Below are 15552 nucleotides of genomic sequence, written 5' to 3'. Positions count from 1 at the left end.
ATTTGAAAGTCGTTGAAGATCTTTGGGCTCACATCTAACAGTAGCAAAGGTATCTTTCAATATTTGATATGGATAGAATCATCATCATTTGCTACTGTCAATACCACAATGATCTGAAGGCAGTCTACTTCATATCACAACGTATGCCTTTCACACATCTTGCTATCAACACATCAAATAGATTACATTTCTTAAATTTATTCAAGTGTAATGTAAAGCATTTCTAAAATCTAGCAAAGATTCTCTTAGTCAATTTCAATTTTAGAATGACAAGAATGACGCCACCCACAAGGTAAGTGACACCAGTAAACATCTTGTAGGCGAGATAGGGTTCAGCATGAGCACCAGTCTCAATTGCACTTGCAATACTAACACCAAAGATTGCAATGATATTAAACATCAACAGTGTAGACACTGCAGTAGGGTACTGAGCAGGTGTTACGATAGCAGCAGTAATGGGTGTCACTATTATACAGGAGAATTAGTCTAAAGCTCGCCCTACAGTCTTGCAATTCACTTACTCATTGCAAAATAAGAACCACAAAAGAGACCAAACAGCACTGAGAAAGCAACGAGCACGCCATAGCTAAAGGCGAAATTCCATACAAGCAATGAACTCAATGAAGCGCAAAACGTAAAAATAATGTCAGCATTGAGTCTACCAATGCGATCACCAATAAATCCAACCAAAATACGGCCAACAAAGTTGGAGGCAGACATGATGGCAATCAATGTCGACCCTTGAGTGGGCGTGAATCCCAAATGAGTAGCGTTTGCAGGCACAAAAAAGTAAGGAATGAAATAGCCCATCAATCCAATGACGGATCCACATGTCCAAAGCAAAAAGTTGACATCCTTCAGCACACTGAATTGGAAGATGGCCTTCAGTGAACGCTCCCCCTTCTTCTTTTTGGCTGGATTCTTGTCCTTGATAAAGATACAAGCAATAATATCACAGGCCAAGCAAATAAACCCCAAAATACGGAAGGTCCATGCAATGCCAAGCTTACTGTTAGTTGCTGATATGATGAAGGGCAGTACTAGGCCACCGATACCTGAGCCGCCGGAAGCGAGGCCCAATGCAAGGCCTCTTCTTTTGTTGAACCACAAGGGGGCAGTACCCATCGCAGTCTGACAAAATATATCAATAACTTCAAAGCACAATTGGATAGCAAAATGATACATACCACATAGAGAAAAGATGCACCAGATCCGAACAAAACACCTTGAGTCAAATAAAGATGCCAAATCTCTGTGCTCAAACTAGCCAATTCAAGACCCAGTGTTGCTAGAATAGTGCCAATAATCAAAACTGTCTTTGATCCAAATCGAGAAGCAATGATCTGAGACAAAGGACCCATCAAATTGACGCAGACTTCTAGAATTGTACCCACAAAACTCAATTGGAATTGGGAATTAGCAACGCGATCTCGAAACATGTTCACATCCAAGTAGTCCTGTAAAATGCCTATAGTTGTTTTCAAGTGTATACATATGAGATATCATCATTACCATTGAAATACTATAGAAGCACTTACCCCTGTAACGAAGAAAGCACACAAAGGAGAAAAAAGAAACATGTTAGCAAAGCCGACTCGTATCTAAACAACAGATGATGTCGAGAAGGGAATACAAGGAGACTTTTATGAGGTTGTATTCCCTTTTCACTCTGTCTTTCTTTCTCGTTCGTAGATGTTCTCAACTAGGATCAAGTGTGTGCAGTGTACAACAGCGAAAAGTCTCATATAAGATCAACATTGAATGCATCAACTTACCAGCATGAAGCAGTGCCAAAACTAGTGACTTGGACCATGAATGTCCCGAGAATCACGAGCCAACCATAACCACCATCCATGTCTGTATCTTGTTGTTGTTGTTGTTGTTGTTGCTCAACATCAGACATGGATGTTTGTTTGTTGACTCCATTTTCGGGATCATCGCATTTGAATTCTGAAATGTAGATGAAAATAAAAAAATAAAGAAAGGTTAGATGTCTTCGTTCTCTCGTTACTTGTGAGGTACAAATGCGTGAGGGTATCGAGGGTATACTTACGGTATTCATGGTCGACGTCTTTCTTGCTAGCAAACACTGCTTCATCTGGTAGCATTGCAGGCACTGAAGCGTGTTTCTCAGTAATGGACGATGATATGCTTCTTTGGGAAATGGAAGAGGTACGCGCAATAGTAGCATGATCATCTTGCATCCCCTCGTGCATTGCCATGACAACAGGGGTTATATTATGAACTGAAGACATTTTCTTGTTCTAATGATACAAAAGAAAAGAAAAAAAGAGAAATCAAAAAGGATTTTTTTTTTTAGTCTTTATATTAGTTTAGATCAAATCTACTATTTATTTTCGGTGAAACATGGGAACGGAAGGAATTCTGGATTTCTACCCTTCAAAACATATACATCATCAAAGCAAGCTCATTTGGCAAGCACAGGATAAATTATACCAGGTATCTCGTATTCATTGGAGCCAGTAAAAAGAAACTGTTTCAAAAGTTAACTTAAAAGGCTGTTTACGGCATTGAAACAGATAAAACTATCGTTAACATTGAACAGATAGTAGTATAAGCTATACATTTGTCACAATAGTGTTCTGTAGATGACCTGAAAAGAGTCATCTTTCTTCATTCAAGGTGGGAATTCACATAATGCCGGACCCTCGTGTGCCACAAATCAGCCATGTTCCGCTTGCTTACCAATGACACCCAGGAATCCAGTTGAAAAACCTGGAAAGCTTGCATCGGAGCGCCTTCTCTTTTCGTGTGCATGGTTATTTGCGAAATAGAAAATCTTTAGAATCAAAAAGTAAACGTGATGTAGAAGCTTACCATATATTGACGGATGCAATGACAGCTGATCTCCAATGCTTGAGGTTATTCACAAATCAGGATGTGATGTTATTACAGTACTCAACATCAAGGTCGGCACTACGATACCCATTTTATAGCAGAGCAAACTGCCGCCCCTCATTTGTGTAGATATCCTTAACTTTCTAATAAAAAAGCTATTGAAAAGCTTTTGGAATTGATTTGCGCGATATTAATCTTTCACAAAAGTAGTTTCATGAGATGAGCCATCTTGTATTGCTTTGATTAGTCCGAAAAGCCCTGAGAAGTACGATACTTCACCATGCAACACAAAGATACATCTTCCTGAACAAGACTAGCTGGCTTCGCTCGCGGCTTCCCGCTAGTCCTGCGGGTTAAACATTGACCGGTTTCTATGGTCCCTAGGCACTTTCAAAGTCTCGAAAGGGAAAAAAAAAAAAAGTTAACTTTACAATCGTTTTAGGTGGTCTTGCGTTATTGAATATAAGACTTCAAAAAAAAAATAGAACGGTTAACGATAGCACTATATAACTTGCCATCTATTATGGGTGGAAGGCATTGAGTTTGCCAGCCTGCCCCACTAGCCAAAATTAATTCCAGCTCAGACATACAGTCTTCTCAAAATTGGTCGAATTTCAATATTCTTCGACCTGATCAATCTATTTTGTAATCTATTTTACTTTGTCATCCCTTTTCGCATGTCAGACACTAGTCAAGTACATCAACGTTCCTCGCAAGCTGACACTGCGGCTCCACTGTTGTGGACTCATGTGGTTAACTCACGCCGCAAAGGGAACAACAGACAACAACAATCCATCGTCTCTTTCAATCCCACTATCGTCAAACGACCTGTAACGGAAGCAGAGGCCTCGCAACAGGCCATCAATGGGGATACTTCGCCACCTCCTCAGGCGGTTATCCGTCCATTCCTCAAAGGCGTGGAACAGGATTCCGTCTTCATCGATCTGACACCTATCAAGGATCGCAATCTCTTGAACAAGGCTCTTCTTCAATTCAACGAAGCCTCTAATGCTGAAGACATGTATGAAGAATTTCTTGGATACCGGAAACAACCTCGACACTACCTCAACCATGCCTTCTTGGAAACCATGTGGCTGCCCAACAGCGAAGGTCGTAAGACTCTCATTGAAGAAGGTATCACTCTAGAGGATGGCACCTTTGTGAAAGGGTTTGCCTCGTACCATGCTGATGCTACGATTGTGAAACTGACCCTGGAGAATCTTCCTTTCTTGCCGGCCCTTCAGTTGAAGGAGGAAATGGCTGCCCGACTTTCTGCGTTCGGGGATGTCTTGGATCACGGCATCTCGAGAACTGATGGGATCTATCAAGGAGAAGGTTATGCTACACTTAATCTAACGGTTCCTTCCAGCCCTGGTTATGAATGTCAAGAGTTACATCCCGTTGGGAAATCTTGCCCTGGTCATCGCCATTTGGAGAAACTCAGTCGTGTCATTGTCTGGGATTTGACAGCTTCGGATCAAAGAAAAGTTTTACTCCAATGGGATCAAATGCCGGCTTTCTGTCGTAATTGTCAGAGCTCTGAACACTGTCGGGCTGATTGTCCTGACTACAAGAAGTGGGTCCGCTGCCATCATTGCAATGAAACTGGACATGTGGTGAAGAACTGCAGTCGCAATGACAGCCCAAACAAGGTCCGTGCGGTGGAAAACACTCCTGCCAAACCCCGAAAGGGCTCTCAGGTGGCCAAAGAGGGTAAAAAGGGTACTCAGGGTGGCTCCAAAGTAACTCCTGGTGGTGCTCCAGTTGGAAACAAAGGTAATGCCCAAGGAAAAGGCCAGGATGTTGCATCTGGTGGTTCCCAAGGTGATTCCGATAATCGAACTACTGCTACCCAGCAAGGTAGCACTCAAGGTGACGCTGATAGTCAAACAGGTGCTAGAAAGCAGGTAGTTGATAGAGATGTTCAAATGGATGATCTTCCAAAACTCCAAGTTAAAGAAGTCGATGGGAAAGGGGCTTCCAATGATATTATCATGTACGACTCTTCTACCCATTCTGCTAATGAACGAGAGGAGCGCCCTGAACGCCCTGCGAAGAAGATCGGTAAATTTAATGGCGCGGATGATGTTAGTTCTGCCAAACAACAAGCTGCATCTAATGAAGTAGAGACTGGACATCAACTCGGCTTGACAGGCCCTCCTTCACCTCCCCAACATTAATATGATTAATCAGCAAAATACAGTGAAAATAGCCACCCTCAATTGCCGTGGCCTAAAAAAAACAGATAACACCAAAAAAAGACAACAATTTATTAGATATCTTCGAACATTAGGATATGACATCTTAGTGCTTCAAGAAACACATGCAACAGACAACACATTTATAGACATACTCAACACTCAATTTACTTGCAAGTCGAGTCTTTGGACTCAACATTGCGGCATCATTTCCCTCAACACTCATTACTCACTCAAACACATCTCAGAAGGCATTGATGGGGGTCGATTTATCTTGGCTTCCCTTCATCTTACTCGAGACCTGGAAAATTCACCCAATTCACCACCAATAGCAACAATACTTAATATTTACGGTCGTGCGTCCGCTCACACCGACCGATCAGCGTTCTATTCAGAACTCATTGGCACACAAATTGTCAAAGAAACTATTACTACTACAACAAACACCGTCTTTATCATGGGAGACTTCAACTACCAGTACAAGGATCGTCGAGTCGATGGCACCCTCACCAGTGCACCAGTAGAATGGACCGATCTACTCGATGATTACTTTATTGACGTTTTTGGGGAAGACAAACACAACACATGGCATAGTGGAAGCAATTCAGGGATTCTGGATTACATCTTTTGTAGTTCAAACGCCCATCATCTAGTCACTAGCACCAACCAGCAGTATCTGTCTCCTGCCTGGACCGACCATGAACTCTTGGGATTCTCTTTTCGATATCAAGATGCGAATGGCCGTGGCCCTGGTAACTGGAAGGCAAATCCGTTCTTGGCTTGCAACAAAACATTTAGGAAGGCATTGGCAGAATTCCTCATTGATAGTGAGGCGCGTCTGGCAGAAATCAAGCGTTTCTCCACTCCCCAACAACAATGGGATTGGATCAAAGCCGAAGTAAAGATGTTTATCAAACAGTATCAAATGGAGGATTTGAACTGGCGGAAACAACAGCTACACCGACTGCTATCAAAGAGAAACAAGATGATGCGGCATAAGAAGACAAGAGGCTTGGTGTTTCAAGGCTTGGACACGGTTAATCAACAGATTCAATCTCTCCAGCACTCTCTTGCAGAAATAGAGATCTTGAAGGCAGGAAAATTTTGGCGGGAACATGGTGAGAAATCTCCAGGCTTCCTGAAGCGCTCTGTGGTGTCTCGAGAAAATCGTCGTTCAATTGTGGAACTCAGGAACCCTACAACTGGCGATCTATGTCAAGATCAACCTAGCATCTCCAACATTGCTACCAACTTTTACACCTCACTGTTCACACCGGAGGCTCTGGATTCAACCTCCCTCAGTGTTATAATTCGCAACATCCCAGGTCATTTGAAGCTCAACAGCGAGCAGCAGGAATCATTGATGATGCCGATTGATGTGGAGGAACTCTTGACCGATAGCAAGCAGACTCGTCGTTTGAGTAGTCCTGGACCTGATGGATTACCTTATGAAATCCTGTACTTGGTAATGAAATTTCCACCGTTCCATGATCTCATCCAATTAGTCTACAATGAAGCTTTAAAGAAGGGTAAGTTCCCGCCATCTTGGAACGAATCCGTCATGTGTCTGCTTTACAAGAAAGGCGATCCAGCTGAAATGAAGAACTACCGTCCTCTGTCTCTGGCTAATTCAGACTACAAGCTCTTCACTCGCAATATCAACCGTCGAATCATGGAAGTCTCTTCCAACTTGATCAGCCGACATCAGCTTGGGTTTATTCCTGGTCGATTCATTGCTGAAAATGGAATGATCTGCCAGCTCCTAATGGAAGATGCTCAACGGAAATGGTCCATCGCTGAACAACAGGAAAATGATCCTTCCTTTAACACTTTGGATTATGACATCGGTCTTCTTCTGGATCAAGAAAAGGCATACGATCGGGTGAACTTGGAATATTTGAGGAAGGTATTGGGGAAATTTGGGTTTCCTCGCCCTATTATCAAGTGTATCTCCAAGTTGATGGGTGACAACCTCATACGTATCAACATCAATGGCCATCTGTCAACTGAAGTGGCGAAACTTCGAGGCTTGAAGCAGGGGGATCCTCTCTCTCCTGTACTGTACAACTTGGCATTTGAACCTTTTCTGCTTGCAATCCTGCATGATCGCCAATTTCAAGGCTACTTGATGGGTACTGCACGAACAAAACTCCTGTGCTATGCTGATGACGCTTTGGTGTTTATCCATGACTCCAATGATTTGACTCGGTTACAGCTCCATATGGCTCGTTACTGTGCTGCCTCCAACGCCAAGTTCAATAATGCCAAGGTGGAAGCCTTTTCAGTGTCTGGTCGGGATACATGGGATATGTGGGATGGTCCATTATCACAAATGGGTATCACACATCTCCATTCTGTTGAGGACGATGAACCGTTGACCTATCTGGGATTTCCTCTCGTCCAAAGTAGGATTCAGCGAGTTCACTTTATGGGTGCTTTGGTAACAAAGATCAAAACTGCCATCCAGATTCATTCTGGTCGCTCCCTGTCGGTCGTTGGAAAGGCTACAGTGCTGAACTCTCTTTTGCTCTCCAAGCTATGGTACATCCTGCGTGTTACGCCTTTGACTCAAGCTGACTTCAAGCAGCTGCGTTCTCTGGCTATTCAGTTCTTGAGAAGAAACATCTTCCCCGTCATCCCTTGGAAGGTGTGGACTCTACCAAAGGACAAAGGTGGTCTCGGTGTTGTAGACATCCAAATACAAGCTTCAGCTTTGTATTTTCGTTGGCTCCACCCATTACTGGTTCAAGATCAAGATGTCATAGATTCCCATCCTGTGTCGTACCTCTTAAGCTACCACATTCGCAATGTTAATGGTTACCCCCACCATCAAATCCCGCTGCTATTTCCCTCTGCTCGTCGTACTAAGGGGTTGAAAAAGCAACGCACGGGAACTGTCGATATGTTATATCGTACAGTTGACTATCTTCCTAAGTTGTTTGATGCGGCACCGATCAATTCTGCAACTGCCATGGCTCTTCCATTACAGGCGGCTTTCTATGTTCCTCCATCCTCCTCACTGGTTGTTCCTCTTAAAGTCAAAGAGATGATGGTTTCTGATGTATTTCAGTACGATGCCCGGCTTAACTTTGTACATTGGAGAGACACTCGTGACCCTTCCCTCCTCAGGTGGAAGAGAGCTCCTTCAACAGTGTTCAGAGGCCTCGCATCTGGCACTCTTAAATTCCAGCCCTACTTCCTCCCAGTGTGTAATCCAGCCCCTGTAGTAGATCCTGGAGTCTCTTTTGCGCCGCTGGTGGATCAATTTTGTCTGCACGATGGCCAATCTCTTAGAAACGCTCAGGCTTCCGCCAAAACATTTCGTCTGTCTGTACTGTCGTCGGTGGAACAGCCCTTGGTCTTGCAAAATGTCTCTGCTGCTAATTGGAAATTCTTTTGGTCCCTGTCTCTTACCTACATTCAACGTAATGTGATATACCGATTCATCGCAGGCTGTATCCCTTCTAGAAGCAGATTACACTACATGATGCCTGCATTTTTCGAGTCCCACAATTGTCCTGTCTGCTTGTCTCCCAATGAAACTGCCAGCCACCTGCTCTTTGACTGTCCATCCAAAGAAAAGGTATGGCAAGGCGTCATTTTTGAGTTCCTATGGCCCACCACGTCCATCACTGACATCAAAGAGGCTCTTCTGTCCCTGGACTTTTCAGATATCTGGTACTCCCAAGTCAAAGGCATCCATCCATACAGAATCCTACTCATCACCCTGTCTCAAATATGGCTAGCCCATATGCGCTTTGTTTTTGACGGCACTATCTTTGTCCCTGAGGCGATTCTGGTACATATCCACTCCACTGTCCGACAGACAGTGGATGAAGATCAAATCCATTCCCTCTTGTAATTTAGATAGTTAGATAGTTCCTTTTGTTAGTTTAGTTTAGTTTCCATTTATATTTATATTTTTTTCATTTCTCAATTGCACCCGCCTCTTCACTCTGACCTATTACTCTTAGTGTACGCGGCTCAATCAATAAACACAATTTAAAAAAAAAAAAAATCTATTTTGTCAGATTCGACTATGTAAAATGTAGTGATCATTCAATGCTTCCTTAAGCTTACTGGATGTACTCTTCAAGGCGCATCCAGTGGTGCTAAATATAAGAGATGTTTTGAACAAGATTGTTGAGTAATCCTTCAAAATATGAAATGAGGCTTTTGACCAAAATGCCGAGATTTTGCATAGCAATGTTTCACAAACAGAGCTTCAGGAGTTGCTTTGGATTGAGAGAAACATTTTGAACTGACATATGCCATAGTAAAAGCCTTCATTTTTTTGGGTCAAAAACGCGATCGTTTGATTTTTGATAAAAACCATGAGGGATACTTCATGGTTTGGAGTCGATTTTTGACGATCCCAAAAATGAAGGCTTTTACTATGGCATATATCAGTTCAAAATGTTTCTCTCAATCCAAAGCAACTCCTGAAGCTCTGTTTGTGAAACATTGCTATGCAAAATCTCGGCATTTTGGTCAAAAGCCTCATTTCATATTTTGAAGGATTACTCAACAATCTTGTTCAAAACATCTCTTATATTTAGCACCACTGGATGCGCCTTGAAGAGTACATCCAGTAAGCTTAAGGAAGCATTGAATGATCACTACATTTTACATAGTCGAATCTGACAAAATAGATCGAATTGTGTCCAAATATACAAAAATCAATAAATTAGAACATGAAGAATTTTAATCGGGAATTAAAATATATTTGGCTGCTGCTTGGTGGTGGAATAATCAATGCCTTGCTTATTGTGCAGGTAATCGATGCTCTGGAAGCCCATACGATAAAACCGTCGAAATGAAAAAGAGCTATAGCTTATCTTAATTGCTTTTTTCTATTGCTCATTATTCTACTTGATAGAATTCATTGTAGCAAATGCGAATATTTTGAAACCATCATCAGGATTGATTTGCAGTCGGCAGCTCTCTATTTTCAAGTTGTATTAAATAGCAGTATCTTTCGAATGGTATTTTTTTTCTCGCAGTAATCCTACGTTTTTTTTTTTTGCAAAAGAATTGAGGCAATTGTCCAAAAATGCTCTTAACTTTTCCTGAAATGTAAAATCCAAAAGTGAATCAATCTCTATACAGATATATCGCAAGAGTAAGACTGCCACCATTGTTGGCCCAAGATATTAGCTTCAAAAGCCCCGTTGAAACACCATCTGCACTTTGTGCGATTCATTCGACATGCACTTTTCAGCTGATAATACTTTCTGTTTGTATAGTTTTGCTACACAAGATAACTAGTGTTCAATTAGCCTCACTGGAAATACAAAAAGAGCTAGAGTAGCCCACTAAAGCGATGGTGGTGAAATTTTAGTGAGCTGCCAAGTACTAAATCATGTATCACATTTTAGAGTTGAGTTGATGAAAATGGGTATATACCATTTTTACATTAAAAGGAACCCAGCAAAAAATTATTAATATCAATTGGCGTATGAATAATATGCGTTCATAATATGCTACCAATATCGCTTGTTTCGCCTAATCTGATTCGAATTTCGAGATATATATTATGTTGGATAATCGGCTATCGTCGAGGGACTAGATTACTCCAGACAAATTCAGCAGACGACTAAACCATCAACATTTAGCGAGGAACCTTGAATTAAATGTGTAACAATAACGGGAATCAAGCTGAACATCTTGCTAAAAGTAAACATACGATCAAAAATCTTGTGCACATGTTAAATCAATACTACACAAACAATTAAGCCAAGTTCATGAATGTCATTTTTTTTTAAGAATATAATGAAATGTGCTACGTTTTTCATATGATTTCTGTACTCAAATCAGAAGAAACAGGGTCTAATTTACCTCATCCGGGATCCATCAATGAAGCTTTGTAATCATCCAACAAGTCATTTGGCTTCCTCGGTTATTGTGTGGATTGGATCTACTTGGAAAAAAAAAAAAAAAAAAAAAAAAAAGCTTTCATAACATACGTAAGCCAGATTCATCATCCCAAACAGGTCCAGTCATGGATCAGAATTCTTTTGCACCATAAAGAGTACACAATGTTAGACCTTTGGAATGGAGCAGTGATTTGAATAGCTCTCAAGTTGCACGGCATCCATGTTGAGCAGACAGCTGCCTTGAAGTTGGCAATGATACATTCTATCTTATGATTGTAAAAGTGCATTGCCACTTGTGCCATCCAAATTACTACTTGCTTGGTATTGGAAATACAGATCTATTGGACTAGACACCTTCCTGACGTGTTTGCTTCTATTATAATGAAGACATAGATAGTAGTGGAAGAAGAAGTCGTTTGCCAATCGAAAATTATACCGAAACCTCATTCTGATGATGGTTTCATCTCTTGTATAAGTTGATAGATTGGTATCTTATTACGTGTCAGCTATCCTCTAACGCAACACTATTATTGACATGAGAATAACTGATAGCAATACTCTCGGAATATGCCTCAAAATGCTCTAGTATTGCCAAGTAGTACCAGGATGATAAGCATGCATAAAATACAAACTCAAAATACATGATATTCATATGAAATTTAGATCAAATTATAAGGTGATGCTTGCTGTCAAGACTCCATAGTTCAAAAAAAAAAAGAATGCCTTGCTGAAACAACCATTCATGTTGTACATATTTGATCTGTTTACTAGCAAGTCTAGGCTTTGTAATGAAAATTTTACTATTTATATTACTGGATTACCTGATTTCAAGACATTTGTGTTTAGCCTATTGGCCTTGTTTGCGATAAAGACATCTGTGGTTGGATAAAATTTTTCGCTTATACCGTAGCACTACTTGGGAGCCATCTCAGAACCAATTAGCCGTCCATGGTAGCAACCAAGGCAGACATTTACAGTGAAAGACATTTCTAAATCTTTTTTTCTCTTTCCTTTTTCTTCTTCCACTCTTTCCTTCTTGTTCTTCTCTATCGCACAATAAAGGATGCAGACAATGCAGCAACACGAGAATGAGCTCAAAGGCCAACATCGGCCTAACCTTTCTATAAACACATCATTCAACAAAAAGAAAAAGGGATGGCATCAACTCTTCTCGCATCATCACCACCACCATCCCACTGTCAAATCACCCACTTCCATTGATCGTCAAGAAAAGCCCTCCAAGCGAAACAGCTTGCCTACTCCTCCTCCCACACAATCCGCACCTTCACTACAACAACATGCCACATCCATCAGTCTTGCACCACTCTTAATGCGAAAAACGGCTAGTCCAACCTCCACAGCAACGAGCAGCAGCAATAGCAGTGCTGAAAATTTAACAGATGATTCAACAAGTGTACATAGTATAACATCCCCATTTAGAAAACTCCATCTGCCCTCCTTCCACAAAAGAAACAACTCCCACCACAATCCATCATCCAATACTGCCGCTCCAGCAACGGCTGCTATGACAATGTCAGACCAAGAAGACCATTACACACCCACAGCACCCGAGCATATTATGCCAACGCTGGTTGACTGGTCTCCTGAAGCACCTGTCTCTCCGCCGCCTTGGGAGCTCCATGATCCCAAGCCATTACATCAACACAAGAAAAGACATTCCATGAGTAATCACAACTATTTTGAAGAGTTTCGTCGAACCAGCAGTATCAGTAGCAGTAGTTTTGGTATCGAAGATTATCATTCTGATTCAGAGGGCGTTGGTAGCACCAACATCAAATCCTCGTTGCATCAAAGTCCATCCGATTCTCTTGATCGCAATTCTGATGTTACACTCATTGGTTTGACATCTGTTCCTAGCACTTCAAGTGCCGATGTAGATGATGCCAGAGCAGCTGCCAGTTCGGCTGCCATGCGTGTAAGGCGTCGCTCCAGTTGCCCAACCTATGACTCTCTGTCGCTCAGCAGCGCAAGTACCTCCACCTCCTCCAAAACATTGATTGAAAATGACATCATATTCATCACCGAGCAGCACACACGACACATGTCTGTTTTGAAAAAGTACACACATCCCGCCGACAAGAAGCCAGCCTTCAAGCCATGTCAGAAAGCGAAAGCACGAGCAGCAGAAGCAGCTGTCAATGGCGAAGTGGTGCACACCAACTCGCTGTATTCCTCCTTTTGCGAAGACAGCCTCAAATATCTGTACATTCCCAATGTATTTGATCCTGTTACCAGAGAACCCATTTTGGAATTCGCTGTCATCAAGCCGAGAAAATATCAACTGCATCGCAAGACCAGCTGGAAACGTGAAGCAAAGGCATTAATGACATGGCATCATGCATTGGAAGAACAGATCCATCAACCACCTGCTGTCAGCTCGGCTTTTCTAAAGGAATTATCCGCTGACAAGCTCGAAAGATACCAGCTTACCCGTCGATTCATTCTGCGAGAATTTTTTACTACAGAAGTCAATTTCTGGAATCAATTGTATTACACTAAAATCGTAAGTTTCTTTTTATATGGGGCCAACAAGGCTATTCACACTTTCTATAGATCTTTTACGATGCTCTGGTGTACTCGCTCAACAAGGAAAACACATTTGCTAAAGATGAAGATGCAGACATTTTTGCCAATCTATTCGATTTGATGCAGTTCTCGGCCAAACTAATCAACCGTCTCCGTCATTTTCAGCTAAACTTTGTCAATAAGGTAGCTGCTGCTGGTGGTACTGATGATCCGCACGCACATCTCTCAGTTGACGGCCAGGAGGCTTGCAATAATATTGACTGCAATAATCTTCAAGTAGGCAGTATTCTGGTGGATATGGCTGAAGATCTCGTTGTATTCTTGCGTTGCGCTTTAGACTACAAGGGAAACCGAAAGCATTTGGACAATTCAGAGCACCGGGAGGGATTTGTCAAATACCGACAGGTACAGTATATGCGTTGATCATTTTCCGGATGATGACTAATAACAGTGTGTCATATAGCGATTACAGACCAAGAAAGAAACCAGCCAATTCTCCATGCAAGACTACCTAATTATCCCCATTCAACGTGTCGCTCGTTATGGATTGCTGCTAGCGGGTAAATATTGCCATTTAGCCTTTAAATGAGCTCCATCTAACCACGCTTTGTTGTATAGATTTACTCAAACACACACAACCCAGCCATTCGGATTACAACTACTTGATCAAGGCACATCAAATTGTTACAAGTCTTGCTTCTGCCATGAATTCTGTGCAGAAAAAGAAAAAGACTTGATTGTATATATGTATCATTTACTCTTTAGCACACCTAATATCTACTTTTTTTTTTACCTACTACCACGCATGTAATTCTTAATATTAAATTCTTTTTTTTTTTTTTTTCAACATTACCGGAAAAACCTTCCCTTTTATTATTTTCATATGTACACAATTCTAAAGATTCGGCGATACTAGTTTATCCATTTACTTTTTCTTGTAAGTTTTGGCACCTTCTTCGTGAGCAGCCATCCACTCCTTAACATTGCAAGTCCATGTCTTTTCATGTTGACCAAACCATCCCTTCTTTTCGGTCTTGACCAGCTTGAATCCATGTTGCATACTCAAAATTCGAGCAGCCTTTGTCTCCAATTCATTTGTCTTTGCCTCCACTATCTCAATGCCCTTTTCATCTGCCCATGACATGGCTCTGTCAATTAATAAAGTCGACAAGTTGCAGTCTTGATAGTCAGTCTTGATAGCGAGACGTTGAAGCGTCGCCTTGTTGGGTTCATGAGGTTCAGCAAACACAGGTGTAGGCATCTTGGCCTGCAGATCCTTCAGTGACTCTGGCACAGGCAAACGGTATCTTGCTAAAGCGGCTGCAGCGAGTAGTTTCCAAGCAGGAGGCTGCAATGGTCTGTTGCTCTTCAATTGTTCCTTGTAATGAGCTAGGCCGACCATGCCACAGGGTCTGTTGTCCAATGTAAGCACCCAAAAATGAGAGGGTGCTTGCTCTTCCAATGGCTTTTGCGTGCGTACGAGTTCAGTTGCAGGTTTGGCATCCTTGTCAAAGGTGACACGCTTCTTTCCAGCCTTCACATTGTCATCCTCATCCACCTGTACCTCTTCTTTTGTCCAATTCAAATAGTATACCTCTGGATCGCTCAAATCGTTTTGACGTACTTGCTCGACTCTGTCAACCACCTCAAATCTATCTGTCACGACAAATATACCGGCAAACGAGACGATGGACCATGCAAATGTAAAGAAGATCTTGAGAGCAGTGGATGACCATGATGGAAAGTTCATGCCAGACAGCAAGACAGGCACAATGCCCAGCAAGTAGGAATAGAAAGCAATCCACAGGACCCAGAATAACGGAGACTTGAGCTTGCACTTGACACCTTCGGGCACCAATGTGAAGTAAGTACTGTAGAATAAATGGTCAATTTGATCATGATCACTTGCTTTATAGGTGCGTAAAATCAGGCGAGGTGTTTCTGCGTTGAGAGCATCTGCTTCTGTAGCAGCAACAGGGGCAGCACTGGTAGACGATGCCATGATATATGTGTATGTAAAGCGTTGTGGAAAGAAAAAGAAAAAGAATGGAAAGAAACAAAACTTTATATAG

General features: G+C 41.9%; 6 protein-coding genes across 6 annotated transcripts; 3 read left to right on the top strand and 3 right to left on the bottom strand.

The window, feature by feature from the left end:
- Positions 1 to 223: 223 nt before the first annotated feature.
- On the bottom strand, positions 224 to 1439 carry PRS5_2 (ribose-phosphate pyrophosphokinase; the record flags this gene model as incomplete). The annotated part of the gene is made up of 3 exons (XM_064825350.1): positions 224 to 465; positions 522 to 1131; positions 1188 to 1439. The coding sequence occupies 3 exons, from the start codon at positions 1437 to 1439 to the stop codon at positions 224 to 226; spliced, it is 1104 nt and encodes a 367-aa protein (XP_064680727.1).
- Positions 1440 to 1771: 332 nt separating this feature from the next.
- ATC70_006068 (uncharacterized protein) lies at positions 1772 to 2255 on the bottom strand (the record flags this gene model as incomplete). Its single annotated transcript, XM_064825349.1, has 2 exons — positions 1772 to 1950; positions 2054 to 2255. The coding sequence occupies 2 exons, from the start codon at positions 2253 to 2255 to the stop codon at positions 1772 to 1774; spliced, it is 381 nt and encodes a 126-aa protein (XP_064680726.1).
- Positions 2256 to 3536: 1281 nt separating this feature from the next.
- On the top strand, positions 3537 to 5039 carry ATC70_006067 (uncharacterized protein; the record flags this gene model as incomplete). Its single annotated transcript, XM_064825348.1, has 1 exon — positions 3537 to 5039. One exon carries the CDS (start codon positions 3537 to 3539, stop codon positions 5037 to 5039), a length of 1503 nt encoding a protein of 500 aa, XP_064680725.1.
- Positions 5040 to 5514: 475 nt separating this feature from the next.
- ATC70_006066 (uncharacterized protein) lies at positions 5515 to 8919 on the top strand (the record flags this gene model as incomplete). Its single annotated transcript, XM_064825347.1, has 1 exon — positions 5515 to 8919. The coding sequence occupies one exon, from the start codon at positions 5515 to 5517 to the stop codon at positions 8917 to 8919; it is 3405 nt and encodes a 1134-aa protein (XP_064680724.1).
- Positions 8920 to 11996: 3077 nt separating this feature from the next.
- Positions 11997 to 14217, top strand: ATC70_006065 (uncharacterized protein; the record flags this gene model as incomplete). Its single annotated transcript, XM_064825346.1, has 4 exons — positions 11997 to 13457; positions 13508 to 13885; positions 13944 to 14040; positions 14099 to 14217. 4 exons carry the CDS (start codon positions 11997 to 11999, stop codon positions 14215 to 14217), a joined length of 2055 nt encoding a protein of 684 aa, XP_064680723.1.
- Positions 14218 to 14405: 188 nt separating this feature from the next.
- ATC70_006064 (uncharacterized protein) lies at positions 14406 to 15482 on the bottom strand (the record flags this gene model as incomplete). The annotated part of the gene is made up of 1 exon (XM_064825345.1): positions 14406 to 15482. The coding sequence occupies one exon, from the start codon at positions 15480 to 15482 to the stop codon at positions 14406 to 14408; it is 1077 nt and encodes a 358-aa protein (XP_064680722.1).
- Between the last annotated feature and the right edge of the window lie 70 nt (positions 15483 to 15552).

The sequence above is a fragment of the Mucor velutinosus genome (genome assembly GCF_035048745.1).
Source record: "Mucor velutinosus strain NIH1002 chromosome Unknown tig00001544, whole genome shotgun sequence".
Classification (NCBI taxonomy): domain Eukaryota; kingdom Fungi; phylum Mucoromycota; class Mucoromycetes; order Mucorales; family Mucoraceae; genus Mucor; species Mucor velutinosus.
This window is presented reverse-complemented; position numbering and strand designations above follow the sequence as displayed.